Raw genomic sequence first — 15,393 nt, 5'->3', positions numbered from 1 at the left:
GGTTTCTTTTTTAATTCAGTAAAAAAATTAAGGAAAATGCTTTTCAATTTATGTTAAACTTATATGGCAAAATGAAAAACACTCTGAAATTTTAAACCTAAAATTTTCAAAACTGTTTGAAAATAAATTGACTTGAAAGTTAGATAGTTTGAAATAGAATTTTCATCACTGAACAGTAGTTCAAAGTTGTCGCAATATTTTTGATATTATCGTATTGGGTGTGATTACAAAGAGTTGGACGATTATATTTATAGCCAGAGGTGATAAGAACGAACTATTTATTTATTTGTAAACTGTTATCGTCATCTTCATAGTTGTTCTTGTTTCAACACATTTTGGCTGACTCATCCGCTAGCCTTCTTCAGGTGATTAACTACGACAGGATAGGAATGCTGAGTCTTAACTTTATCCCCAGTAATTACTGCCTTCCATAGTTGTCGTTATCTCACCACGTTTTGGCCAAGTAAACCTCTGGCCTGCTTTTGGGTAGTATTGAAACCACTATTTTCAGACAATGCTCACTTGAAACTTTAGAGATTTGACAACTCTATTCAGTACGCCACGGGCCCCGAAGGTTGGATTTTTGAGTTTTATAAATCCAAGTTCTTCATTTTGGTCTTCCATTGTCGGGTGTGTATCGAATGTTTGATTTATTATTTTTTATTGAAATCCTTGAGATGAGCAATTTGTGTATTCATTTATTTATTTATTTGCGGACTTCATAGTTATTGTAGTTGTTCTATGGTTTTAGGTGAGTATCGTCTGAAGATAGCGGTTTCAATCCTACCCAAAAGTAGACCAGAAGTTTAGTGAGCCAAAAGTTGGTGAGATAGCAACAACTATGGAAGGCAGTAATTACTGGGGATGCAGTTAAGAGACTCAGCATTCCTATCCCGTCGCGGTTAATCACCTAAAGAAGGCCAGAGGACAAGCTGGCCGAAACGTGGTGAAACAACAACCACAAATAAATAGATAAATACACAATTTACTCATCTTAAAGAATTCCAATAAAAAATAATATTTAAGAAAAAACTAATCAAGTACCAGAAACGCTGTATAAAATATACTGAATCTCTTGAAGTTTTCAGTCAAATGTTTTCGTCTTGATCTGAGAGGATGACCACTGCTGACCATGATTGAATTAATACTACCATTCTTTACCTGTAATTCTTTTTTACAATTCAAATTTTCTGTGACTAAATCAATACTGCTCATTTTTGCTTGAGACAACTACTTTTGCAATTGGATAATTTCCATTTCTCTACGATAGAGTTATTTCTTTTTAGATCATTTTCCTATTATAAGAATGGCTTTCCACTCAATTCTATATCTATCAGGTCGGGCTTCTGGCCCGGACCAATGTGACTTTCTTTCTCTCCAAATCTACCTATTTTCGATCAGATCTTCAGGATCACAGTTGGCATCATGTTCGATTTGCTGGATCTATGTAGATCTACGCCGTCTTATGCTCATACGCCCGTGCCATGGAGTTCACAACAATACATTTCTCACCAGCTCTTGTTTGCTTCTCTGGCAATGACTGGCAAATCATAGACGTCACTTGCTGATGGTAGTAGATATGGCAGGTAGGTTGCCATAAAGTTGCTGTTTCATGGGATGATGTCGCCAAAATATATTTAACACTGTTTGTAGCATACGGGTGTACGTGCCGTCTACCTTTATTTCCAAAGTTATGTCTCTTTTAATAAATGGTAATCTTGCAAACGTTAAGATATAAAACTCCGGTTATCATTGGGTTTAGAGGAATTCTAAAAAATGCTGCTCGATATTGTTTCAAAACATATAAAGTTCTATTGTCGAATTTTCAATGTCAAACCCAAATAGCATTTCAACTGACAAATGAAATTTTGCTTTTGAATAGTCAATTTTTACTGATTACTTTTGTACAATGTTATTGACAATATAACGATGTATTTACTATATCTTATTCAAAATGTTAGTTTATTGAGCCAAGACGGACTGATAAAATAAAACAGTTTTTAAATAATCACCGAAAAATACAATCAAAATCAGCAGGGGGGGGGATAACTCATATTTTCATTAAAGAATAATGAGAAAAATTGTTTACTTTACAATTAAAATTTTATTTGTTTTTTTTGTATAAATTTTAAAAATATGCTAACAAATAAAAAATTTAAAAAAAAAAAAAAAATACTGCACCAGGCTGGCATTGTTAGATATTGTTGAGCGATGAATTTTATCAGAAAAAAAAAGTCTGCTTTTTTTTTTTTTTTGTAGAATTTTTACATCTGTATCTTCAGAGTCTTTGTAAAAATTTATACTCATTGCATGAGCGATAGTTTATCCTTGAAATGGAAGAGAGACGTAAACTAATGTACAATAATGTAATTAGAATTTATTTGAAAATTTGATATGCATCGTTGATAATATGAAACATTTGAAATAATCATTAAAAAAACACAAATTAATGAAGAAATTCATTAATTATATGCAATGTTCACAACTTCCGTTCGTGCGAACGCTCTAGATTGTCATTGTACTCGCTCAAATTCGGCGTTTAATATTTCTTTATTCCTTTCATTCATGTGGCAATTATTTGGTGACCCTGAGGTAGAGGCTTAGCAAAATGGAGCAAAAAGTGGCTTCATGGTTGGGTTCGAATCCCATGTTATCTTGCTTTATCTACACTGATGAATGCGTAAGCACGAAACACTTGTGTCTGTAGGTATAAATGAATAATTATTATTTAATTATATACATGATAGTTATTCCTTTACATGTAAAACTAAGGGAGTTATATCAGAATCGGGAAAAATATTAGAATCATCCCATCACTAACAAATATATATATATATATATATATATATATATATATATATATATTATTTATCTTATGGATTATTTATCTTCCACCAGACTATCCATTCATGTGTAATCACCTTTTTCTTCACCATATTCCCTCTGCTTCACTTTTTTGTTATCAAGTAAGATCTTTGACTTACTTGTTATTTCATCAAATACTTTTGCATGCAAAATCCGATCCTGCATTTTGCTAATTCCTACCCTCTGATGAGAAGGAAAGTATTTCTTCGAAACTCCGCGGATTAGGGACTATCCACTTATCAAGTGTTTCCTTTTCAGATTATATATGTTTTTAACTCTTTTTCAAAGTGTTTTTTAACACGTTTTATTAACTGTTTGCTCGTATATATATATATATATATATATATATATATATATATATATATATATATATATATATATATGTATTCAGTAACAGCTGACATGAAGTATGTGTATAGTTTGTAATTTTATTTTGTCGATGTCCAAACTTTACAATACAGTAGAACCCCGGGATACGGTGACCCTATGATATGTTTTTTCAGGTTACGATGTTGAATACAATGTTTTCCTGGCCCCTGGTTACGGTATTTGCCCCGCCTTACAGTGTTATTTATAATGTTATTTGATTTTATACATGTGTATTATATACTGTACTGTATTTTGTTACTAATTTTTGATGCCATATCCCGGGGTTCTGCTGTAGACGATTCATTAATTCACTTATTTAATCAGAGAAATTAAAAAAAAACATTTGCGTGCAACCGAATTTTGTAATCGACAGAAGCAATGAAGCAATTTTGATGCACATTAACACGACTTGTCATCATAAATAACGAGAACCATGGGAATTTCAGACAATGTCAAACAGAAATGTTCATACTGTTTCATTGTCTTTCAAGCAAATTATATTTTATTAGTTGTGGGGAATGATCTATTCTTTATAGTCTCTTTCTCACAAAAGAGACATTACTAATTTTTCTCTCATCTACCATTATGCCAATAGAACGTACTTGACTATGCTCCATTCACCCATATAGAACGCAACAAGAAACCATCATCCTGTCACCACGATTGTAACGAAATAAAGGGAAATAACTCATTTCAAGTAATTATAATAAATGTTGTCCATCTTGCAACTAAATTCTTTCTACATCTTTGGAAAACATCAGGTAGGTACAAGGTGATAATTAATGCCGATCGTTGGACTCGAACTCAGTCAATAAAACCAACGACTGGTATTATGAAACATTCAAACATTGAGCTAAAACTAAAAAAAAAAAAAAATTGGCAAGGGAAATAACTCATTTTAATTAAATATGATAGTTCTCCATTTTGTAAATAATTTTTTTCTGCATCTTTGACAACACCAGATAGTTACAGTTATTTTATTATTTTTTTTTTTTACAAAATTTTTGTCCAGGTTTAAAATGGAAGACTTACATTCAATGTAATGATAAGGTCGCTGACAATATAGTTGGGTCATTCTCCTGTTCAAGAATGTATCAGATTCCTGGAGTAATCTTCTACTTGTATAAGAATCAATACATATTCTAAGAATACTGCTGCCATATCTCAGAGCACTCTTTCTTGGTGGTGTACAAAATCGACTTTGCAATCAAAGTGAGGGTATGATTGTTTCTATTTCTTACATCTCCTTTCTCACAGAAAAGACATTGCTAGTCTCTACTCTACCATTATTTCCAAGGAAGGTGTTTGATTAATTCTAATAGTTGGTAAAACATCTGCAGCAAGAATTAGTTATTGTTGCACCGTATTATGTTATTTTAAAAAAAAAATTTTTTTTTTTTATTGGAATTCTTTGAAATGAGTAATTTGTGCATTTTTTCTACATTTTCAGAAACACCGGTTAGCTACAGACGACTGGTAATCTGAAACATTTAAATATTGACTTAAATACAAAAATCAGCAAGGGAGATAACCTCAATTTTTTTTTTTTTTTTTTTGCATAATTGACAACACCGGATAGTTACAGTTATTACAGTTTCTTTTGCTCAGATCTATAATGGAAGACTTACATCCAATGTGATGCTAAGGTCTCTGACAATATGGTTGGGTCATTCTCTTGTTTCAAGAAAATATCTGACTCCTGGAGTAATCCTATATAGGTTCTAAGTAATCCTATATAGGTTCTAAGTATACTGCTACCTTATCTCAGAGCACTCTTTCTTGATGATGTACAAAATTGACTTCAAAATCAAGGTGGGGGTATGATTGCTTCTATTTCTTACATCTCCTTTCTCACAAAAGAGACGTTGCTCTTAAGTTAAAGTTTTATGAATCAAGGCAATCGATGGTTGAGGTTTCTTGTAAAGGAAAGAAGCTTAGGTTTAAGCTTAGGCTTAATAGCATCAAAGTCGTAGTAGACATTGCTAATCTTTCTCTACTCTCTCGCTATTTCCATGGAAATTGACTAAAGTCCAATATCTGTTCCCTCCTTGTAAGACATTCACAGCAAGAACTCCTTTTACTATCACAATTGCAAAGGACTTTCCTTTTTTCCCTCCATGTGTCTAACAGTAAACAGAATTCCAACAAGCAGAGTTTGTTTTCAAGAATATCCCATGAATGGAACACATTATCATAGAACTGCTTTCCTGCAGACTAACACATGATCGTTTTCAAATTCAATCATTCATAAACCGTCCATATAAGTAATCATATTTTGTTCACTTTATTCATCACTTTCAATCTTCTCATAATAGTCTTCATCATTCAACTAGCAATCTATCCATCTCATATCTTCTCTTAACCTCGAGTAGCTTTTGGCCTTGTAAAAGTTGTGACTCATTAGTAATAAAAAACAAATTGATAGTGTTTATTGAATATTTCTATTTTCCTCTTTTATTCTGACCCTGGTGGGTGCATCCAAAAACACATAATACAGAAAATCTTGTAACAAAAAAGACGTCGGAATTAGAATATCTTATATCCGTTCGTTTATCGTCACATTTTTTTGTGAATAGGAACAAACATATGAGTTGAGCGCAATACGGAAAAATTAAAAGTTAGCCATAGTATTTTTTTTGAACATGGAAATCACCACTTATCAAGGCCCAGAGGCCACTCAAGGATAAGGGTTATTGCGTGTACAGTAATCAATGGGGTAATATCGTAGCAATCGTTAGTAATGGAGATTTGACAAATTGGATTACTTAAGGGGGTGGTTTATCAAGAATTTGTTTATGTTGGACTTGAAGACATCCAAATTGTAGTCAGGTGGGAAACAAGTAAATGGAAGAGAGTTCCACAGGCATACACGTCTAAGTAAGAAGCTTTGTTCATGGAATCTACGTTTGGATTTAGGCACAGATAAAGAGTGGGGAAAATTATTGACAGTGGTTTCGGCTAGACGAGTGTTTTTCGTGAAAGATTGGTGAGGGCGGACTAGAGATTGGAGCTCAGACGAGCACTTGCCACGGAAATAACGATAAAACAAAGACAGGCTCCCAACGTTTCTTCTGTGGGAGAGAAGTTGCAGAAAAGAGAAAAGGTCATCTCCCATTAAGCTACGAAGTCTATTTTGTACTCTGTCAAGGCAGGATAAGCTGCTTTTAGCAGCTACTGCCCAGATGTGGCAGCAGTACTCCATCCTTGGACGCACTTGGCTCTTATACAGATAGAGAATTGCATCAGCAGTTAGATATCTACTGGAGCGATAGAAGGATCCTACCATCTTTCCAGCGACCTTGGCAACAGATCTGATGTACGTTTTCCATTTCAGATCAGGAGTAAAGGTTAATCCCAGAAGCTTGTCAAAACATGGAATCTCCCCAAGAGCAATCCATTTCAATTGATGCAAGATGGGGTTAGAGTGTTGACGATGTAAAGATAGGAGCTTGGTTTTAGATGCATTAAAAGTAACCAGCCACCGCTTCCCCCATTGTACCATGCCTTCAAGATCAGAGGAAAGAGAATCAGAGAGAACTGTCATTTACGGCCTTTGATGTGTTGCCATAGATGGTCGTGTCGTCAGCATAAATGTCAACAAATTATTTAAGTATGTGTTTTGGGAGATCATTGATGTAGATCAGGAAGAGAGTTGGGCCCTGAATGGACCCATGAGGGACTCCAGCAACTTACTCATGATGCGCAGGAGACTTATTGGTTTGTACTGAGAAGAGATGACTGCTCACCTGAATTCTTAAATACAGGACATACTGATGCGGTTTTCCAGGATGTTAGGAAGCAATTCTCCTTAAGACAACGCTTAAATAACTTTGTGAGTATGGGGGCAAGTTCTGGTTGAAGCTTTTTCAACACTATAATTGGAATGCCGTCAGGGCCAGTTGCTTCACTGGAATCAATGTTCTTGATTAGCTTGGCGACATCACGCACAGATATTTGCATGTTGCAGAGCGTGTTGTCTGTTATAGGAGGAAATACGGGGAGTTGATGGCCTTGGTCGCATAGGGTAGAATTAGCTGCAAAGTTCTTGGTAAATAGTTTGGCCTTGTCTGATGCTGATGAGATGACCTCAGGTCCATTGATCATGAGTGAGATAGAACGCACGCTTCTGTTCAAGATCCTGTTTGCTATTTGGCAAAACTGGTGGGAACCAAGTCGCTGCTCAGCTACTTTGGATGTAACGGATTGAGCATATAGCTCTCTTGCATTTTTATTACTCTTTTACAGTGGTTGCTGGCAGTCCTGAAAGCATGTTTAGTCTCAGTACATCTATTACGTTGGTAGCTATGGAAAAAGTGATTTCTGTGTGTGATGGCAGCAGCACATTCTGGGGAGAACCAAGGCTGGTTGTTAGGTTTTTGTTGGAATTTTTTGGATGGTATGAATCGGTCTATACCTACAGTTAACCATTTGGTCAGGTCTGATAATATAGAGGACACATTCTTTTTAAACATGGAATGAAGAGGTAGATCAGATATGAATGTACAGAAGCTATCCCAGTCAGCCATAGAGTATCGATATACTGTATGGTGGACTAGTACGTCTGAAGACTTATTACATATAATATGTATCTTAACTGATACAACCGAGTGGTCGGAAGATCCCAGAGGAGAAAGAACGGAACAGTTTGTTAGATCATGAGCATAAAAGACATGAATAAGTGAAGCATGCAGGGTCCCCCGTGAGTACACAGTAAACGAGGCAAAAAAAATGATTAAGTTTATCATTGGCCCCCCCCCTCCCCATTTTAGCCCCAAAACTCCCCAAGGGATGTCAAATCCTGGTGAAAATGAACAAACGGTGCAGTTTTAAACCTTAACATATGTAAACTTGAATTCTGCACCATGCAAAAAAAGAAATGACTCATCCATCATTCCCCCCCCCACCTCCATTTAGCCCCAAAATTCCCCAAGGCCTTAACATATTTAAATTTGAGTTCAGCACCATGCAAAACTGCTAAATAGACATATACAGAAAATTTGGGACAAATATGGTAAAATAGTCAAAAAAAAAAAAAAAAAATGGAGTGTTTTTGTTAGCCCTAAAAGAGCCCCTGTGGCACATCATAAAATTTATCACCAAGTATAGAAAAACAAAATTATATAGAAATCAGTTAGTTATAACTTTCAGAAAGTTTTATAAAAATCCAAGGCATCAATTTTTTTTTAATAAACACAAAAGTGTCAATTTTAGCCATTTTAACCCGAAAGGCAGCCATAGGGGGTTCCCCGGAAAATCCGTTCTGCTACTTTTTTACTCATATCATGTTTAATGTTTGTACAAAATGTGAAAAAAAATCCCAAGGCGTAGTTATTGAGAAAAGTGCGGATAGACGACCGGACATGAATGAATTTACAGGTCCACCCTCCTTTTGTCAGGGGACCAATAAAACTATGAGAAATACGAATATCAGTTCTGGCAATATGCAAACATTGAAACTGGAAAATACAGCCGCTAAATTAAAAAAAAAATAGTTGATGTAGGAACACAATTTCTATATATCTAGGGAGGTTCACAATAAGAAATGAGTTCAAACAATAAACATGTATGAACTCTATAGAAATAGACTGAAGAAAACTAACACTGTTTGATTGGTATGACTTTATATTAATTGGCTCCCACTACCACCAAATTGTAGAATTGATATAAAAAAACAAACAAATAAAAAACGGTCGTTAAAGTCGGGGGCCGGTAATAAGCAAGACTAAAGTAATTCACATTGCTGAGTGGATGGAGAGTAGTTTAATTCTATATTTTATTTATTTATTTATTTCAGACTATTATTCTCATCTTTTATAGTTGTTTTTAACGACGTTTCGGCCAACTATTCCTCTGGCCTTCGTCAGGTGGTTGTTAACTGCGACGGGATAGAAATGCTGAATCTTCAGTAATTACTGCCTTCCATAATTGTTGTCATCTCATCACATTTTCGCCAACTAATCGTCTGACCAACTTTGTGTAGGATTGAAACCGCTGTCTTCAGACAATGCTCACCTGGAACTTTAGAGATTCAATGTCTCTATCCACTGCGCCAAGGGCCCTGAAGGGCGATACAGGTTGGATTTTTTGGCATTGAATCTTTATGGTTCTAGGTGAGCATTGTCTGAAGATAGTGGTTTCAATCCTACCCAAAGTAGGCCAGAGGATTAGTTGACCAAAACGTGGTGAGACGACAACTATGGAAGGCAGTAATTGCTGAAGATTACAGTTGAAGATTCAGCATTTCTATCTCGTCACGGTTAACGACCTGATGAAGACCAGAGGAATAGTTGGCCGAAACATCGTTAAAAACAACAACTATGAAAGATGAGGACAATAGTCCGCAAATAAATAAATAAAATATACAAATTACTCATCTTAAAAAAGAATTCCAATAATTTAATTCTGAAGAGATTTATCATCATTAAAAATCTGGTGAACACAGTAAATCGTGTCAAAAATGTTGTAATGTTTACTGGAACTGATATCTGAAAAAAAAAAAAGAAAGAAAAAAAGACTCACCACAATAATAGCTGCTATATGAGCACCAATCAGTGCGTAACATCCTCCACTGGCTCCAGCTAAGAACATGAAACGATCAGTGACCGAGTGGGCCAAAGAACCTAAAAGAAAAAATTGAAAAAACAAAAAAACAATTAGGAATTCTCACAAGAACACTTTTTCTTTTGCTTCTTAAAACAGATCTAATATATAAATTTATCTTGTAAGATTTTTAAAAAATTGACTTAAATTGAAAATTAATTCATATGTTATTACAGGTATGGCACAATCACGTTGGCACACCGGTTCTTGCCAAAGTTAAGCAACGTTGAGCCTGGCCAGTACCAGATGGGTGACCATTTGGGAAGGCTAGGCGCTGTATGTACCTTCTGGGAAGGTTTGAATTGGGGTCAGCACCCTCACCCTGTAAAAAGAACTCCTCGCTACAAAAACATCTACAAAAGGTTGTAGATGGCCTATGCCCCTTCAGGGACTCACGGGCTATGGGGGAGGGGGGATGATATTACGGCATAATCACGTTTGACACACCGGATCCCGTCAGATCATCAAAGTTAAGCAACGATGAGCCTGGCCAATACCAGGTGGGTGACTATTTGGGACTTTCAGGCGCTGTATGTGCTTTCTGCCTATGAATATCGGCATTGTATTCAGTCGTCCTGGACTTCTCCTTGCTACTGAACTCAAGCAGTGCCAATTGAGGAGAGGTGTGGTTGGAGATTGCGCAACCTTTGCCACACAATTACATGCGCAGCTGCCCCTGCAGCGGGTATCCTTTGTCTTTCGAGACTAAACAGAGGCATGGAACAATTCAAAATTTTCAAAGTTCGATTTTGATAATTATTTATCAATTTAATCTGCATTAGTAGATTGCTCTTGTTCCATCAGCCATAACTGGATAGAAGGCTAAATTTTTATTTATTTTAAGTCACCACTTATCAAGGCCCGGAAGCCACTCAGGGACAAGGGTTATTGCATGTACAGTAACCAATGGGATAATATCATAGTAATCGTAATGGAGATTTGATAAAGTGTCTTACTTAAGGGTGCGGTTTATCAGGAATTTGTTTATGTTGGACTTGAAGACATCCAAGTTGTAGTCAGGTGGGAAGCAGGCAGACGGAACAGAGTTCCAGAGAAGAAAGAAGCTTTGTTCATTGAATCTATGTTTTGATTTATACACAGATAAAGAATGGGGAAAATTATTGACAGTTGTTTCAGCTAGATGGGTGTCTTTCGTGAAAGATTGGCGAGGGAGGACCAGAGATTGGATCTCAGACGAGCACTTGCCATGGAAATAACGATAAAACAAATCAAGATCAGAGGAGAGAGAATCGGAGAGAACTTTGTCATTTACGGCCTTTGATGTGTTGCCATAGATGGTCGTGTCATCAACGAATGATTTAAGTATGTGTTTTAGGAGATCATTGATGTAGATCAGGAAGAGAGTTGGGCCCAGGATGGAGACCTGAGGGACTCCAGCATTAATACTGTGAGCCTCTGATTTCTGCCCATCAACCACTACTCTTATGAACTTATCGGAGAGAAATGATTTAATAATTGAGAAAACATTTCCAGTTAATTAAATCAATTATTAAAAATGTATTTTTAGTTTCACCTGTACTGAGAATTGAACTCCAAACCTTCAGAGACTGTTACACAGATCTGATTATTACTTAGCACTTTATCCATTGCGTCACAGGTCGATGTGAAGGAAGGAGAACAATCTACTCCCATGGCTTAAATGTAAAGATTTATCTGTTTATTGTTCACGTATAATCATGTTTGTTGCATTTCTATGAAGATACGTGCTGCTAATAAATAGATACACTCTAGCTTGTTTCAAATCGTTTGATTATCAAACACAGAAACGGTTTCATAACAAAACTGTTTTATTTAATTATTTTGCCTGTCGGTGGTCGTCAGACCTATCGAGCAAGGGTGATACAAGGTGAAGTTAGGGTTGACGAGCTTACGATGTAACGATCGTGCGTCTCTCTTTCAGTCTCTTTGTTCGTCGAACCTCTTGCTTTTATCAAAAAATTCTTTCTTTGTCCAATCAGGTCAATATATGTGTATAAGTCCGATATGCTATTTTCTTTGTTCTCTAGGGTCAATATGTGTGTCAAAATCTGATGTGATAATTTCTTTTTTTGCCATGTTGTAAATCTTAAACAAGTAAAATATTTGTTTATTTTCCTAATATTACGTTGTGATTTGGCTTTCAAGCGCACTTGATGCGTATTTTATTTTATTCAAATTAAATCAACGTTTCTATATGGAATTCACACCCTTGACGTGATTCTCGCGTTGCCTACGCAGTATTCCAAAATTTCAAAAGACAACCGCTGAGATACAACGCACGGCTTTTTACAAACATACTTTTCTTTTCTTTCTCCAACTTTACAATATGGCAAGAAAGAAGAAAAGAAAAAAAGAAAGAAAACAACATACTGAGGATGGAGTATAGCTCTGAAATATATTTGTTATAAATTTCAAACAAGTAAAATATTTGTTTATTTTCCTAATATTACGTTGTGATTTGGCTTTCAAGCACACTTGGTGCATATTTTATTTTATACTTCGTGAAGGTATTTCTTTTGGTTATTCAATTCTTGAGGCACCCATTTATAAAGTTTTTTCTTTTTCCAATCTCTCTGAAGTCATTAGAAATCAGCATATACATTACGTCTAATTCAGAAACAAGTTTTCGAACAGTTGTCCGTGGATTGGCTTCGATTAAATCTCTTTAATTGATTATTGTCAACATTCGATGGCCGACCACTACACTCATTATCTTCAAGACTCTCGTTGCCACCACAAAATTTCTTAAACCACCATTGTGCTGTGCATTCAGTAGAGGTTCCTGGGTCAAACGCTTCGTTGATATCGCTAGCTGTTTCAGCAGCTTTTTGGCCTAGCTTGAATTGAAATAAGAAAATTGTGCGAATTTGCTATTTCTCATTTTGTATTCAACATTCTGAAAAGAAGACATAATTGTTTTAAAACGATTGTAATTTAAACGATTGGATAGAACGAAAAATGGTCTTTAAAATGATATGTAAAATAAAAGTATTATAATGAAGACATTTGAAAATATGTCATTTGAAATCAAAACTAAAAATTCTGCAAGAACTTTCTTTTCAACTCATAGTACCTGTCATATGAAAAGATAGTCGGGAAGCAGGCCAGCAGAATAGAGCTCCACAGGTAGGCAGAAGCTGTGTTCCAGCACAGATAAGAGAGTGGGGGGAAACTGTTGATAGTAGTTGTACCTAGATGAGTATTTTTTTGTGCAAGTCTGACAGGGGGAAAATCATAGATTGAAGCTCAGACGAGCACACATTAACTGCATCTGCTATGTCCTGTGTTGCCAGCAAGTAAACTGTGTCCTGGGTACAATCCCCTGCTAACGCTTGAATTTTCTGCCATCTGTTTTGTTGCAGCAATGTCTTCGATGGTTTTGGGTATGCAGCATGAAGAAATGTTTTGCCCAAAGGCAGAATTAATTTTTTTTTACATGAAGGTCACAACTTATCAAGGCCCAGAAGCCACTCGGGGGTAAGGGTAATTTTGTGTATGGTAATCAATGGGATAGTATTGCAGTATTCATTAGTATTGGAGATTTGATAAAGTGTCATTACTTAGGGGGGCGGTTCATCAGGAATTTGTTTATGTTGGACTTGAAGGGGGGGCGGTTCATCAGGAATTTGTTTATGTTGGACATGAAGACATCCATGTTGAAGTCAGGAGGGAAACAGGCAAGCGGTAGAGAGTTCCACAGGCGTGCAGTTCTAAGAAAGAAGCTTTGTTCATGGAATCTACGTTTTGGTTTATGCAAATTTGCAAAATGATCCTCCCTATACAAGCATATTTGTGCACAGCTGAGGACAACTATCAGAGACTATTTGGTTGAGCTCTCAGATCCACATGTGGTCACTTTCGAGAGTGTCATCACAATTGGTTAATTGGTTACGACTTTGCTGAGAGCTGTCATGTTTGGGCCTCCATGGTTTGGAACATGGCGCAGAGCAGATAAGAACCTAGCTTGACCAGACCACGGTAAACGTCATTGCAACAGCGACAACCTATTTCCAAAATGAGAACAATCTACCTTGGCTCGTGGATTGAATGAAGGATTCTGTTGGAAATACAGATTAGATTCCAGAATTCTAACTCTGACTAAACAAAACATACATTCAATATTATACGTTTATATCGAATTCTGTTAGTAGAACAAAATAATCTCCCCACCTCATTATACTTGTCTGTGTACACTGTACCCTTGTTTTACCTTATTATTGTTGTTATTATTATTGTTATTATTATTATTATTATTATTGATACTACTACTACTACTACTACTACTACTAATAATAATAATAATAATAATAATAATAATAATTTCCCGCCAACACATCAACATCCGGTAATATTACTCTTTCAATATTACTGTGTTTTTTTTTAGTCTAAAAATGTAAAAAAAAAAAAGAAAAAAAAAATGTCCAACTTTTTCTGCCCCCATTCCCTAATAAGATAAGTGTTTGCAAGAATTTGGAGAGATCAATATTTTTCTCAGAGTTACATTGAGAGAGAGAGCGCGTGGGGGTGTGGGAGAGGGTGTTGGAAATCAGGAGGTAAGGGTGACGGGGTTGGAGAGAAATTCGCACAGATGTCACACGCACTTCCGTACACACTTGCACACGTGAGCTTTAACATTTCAGTTGAACACGCAATCACGTGCAGGGGCACACACACACACACACACACACACACACACACACACACACACACACACACAGAGGCAATCACGTGTGAAATTACAGGGTGGTCGGGATAAATTTGACACCTTTTGGAAAATAAAAAAAGTCATATCTTGGCCAATAATTGATGTATTTTTAAAAATTCAAAATGCATTTCTTAGATGATCTTTTGTTGACTGCAGCTCAGGGAGGCCGCCCTGGGTCTCCACCATAGCTTGAACCTAGAGCATGCACCCTTCAGGGTGTCCTTCATTGTCATGAAAATAATTTCCACTGCAGAAGAAAAGAATCACAAATCGTCTGATTATAGATTAGCACCTGGCATCTAGTAGGTTGCTTCTTTTTTTTTTTTTAGGTGGTTGACAACTCCTGGATTTTTTTTGATTCAAACAACTAATAAAAGGGAAACATCTAATTATGACCGAAAAATTAAAATCATCAAGGGAAATAACTACCTACCGAGTGCAACCTTAGCGTGGTTAGGGGGCTTGTGTGTCTCTAGGACCCGGATAGCTATGTTGGCAGAAGGGTAGAGATCAGACTAAGAGCACTCACTAGTCCTCCAGGTGGGGGTTAGAATAGGGCCAACAAATGAATGCAGAAACCCTAATGACATCATCTGTGGACTTCTAGTAGATTTCATGACGCGAGCGGGTGAAAGCCTTCGGGAAGCCAGTGCACCGACAAATGGAACAGAAGCATTAAGGCTGAGACCAGAATGACTTGGGCCGAATTGAGGAGGACCAGCCAGAACCGGGTACGTTGGAGGAGTGTCGTTGCGGCCCTATGTTCCCCAAGGAATCAAAAGGCCTAAAGAAACAAGGGAAATAACTCCTATTTTTACTGAATAATATAAAACGAGTTGTCTCCCTTGCAAATA

At 36.3% G+C, this 15,393-nt stretch overlaps 1 protein-coding gene across 1 annotated transcript in view; it reads right to left on the bottom strand.

Annotated features, from left to right (window-relative positions):
• LOC145254758 (rhomboid-related protein 2-like) overlaps positions 1-15,393 on the bottom strand; it is a 247,447-nt gene that overhangs the window by 15,901 nt on the left and 216,153 nt on the right. The window contains exon 7 of the mRNA XM_080113508.1: positions 9,754-9,854. Coding sequence (XP_079969634.1) covers positions 9,754-9,854 — 101 coding nt within the window. The remainder of the gene's footprint in view (positions 1-9,753; positions 9,855-15,393) is intronic.

This window comes from Euprymna scolopes, chromosome 30, assembly GCF_053919585.1.
Source record: "Euprymna scolopes isolate OS-2025 chromosome 30, ASM5391958v1, whole genome shotgun sequence".
NCBI classification, from domain to species: domain Eukaryota; kingdom Metazoa; phylum Mollusca; class Cephalopoda; order Sepiida; family Sepiolidae; genus Euprymna; species Euprymna scolopes.
This window is presented reverse-complemented; position numbering and strand designations above follow the sequence as displayed.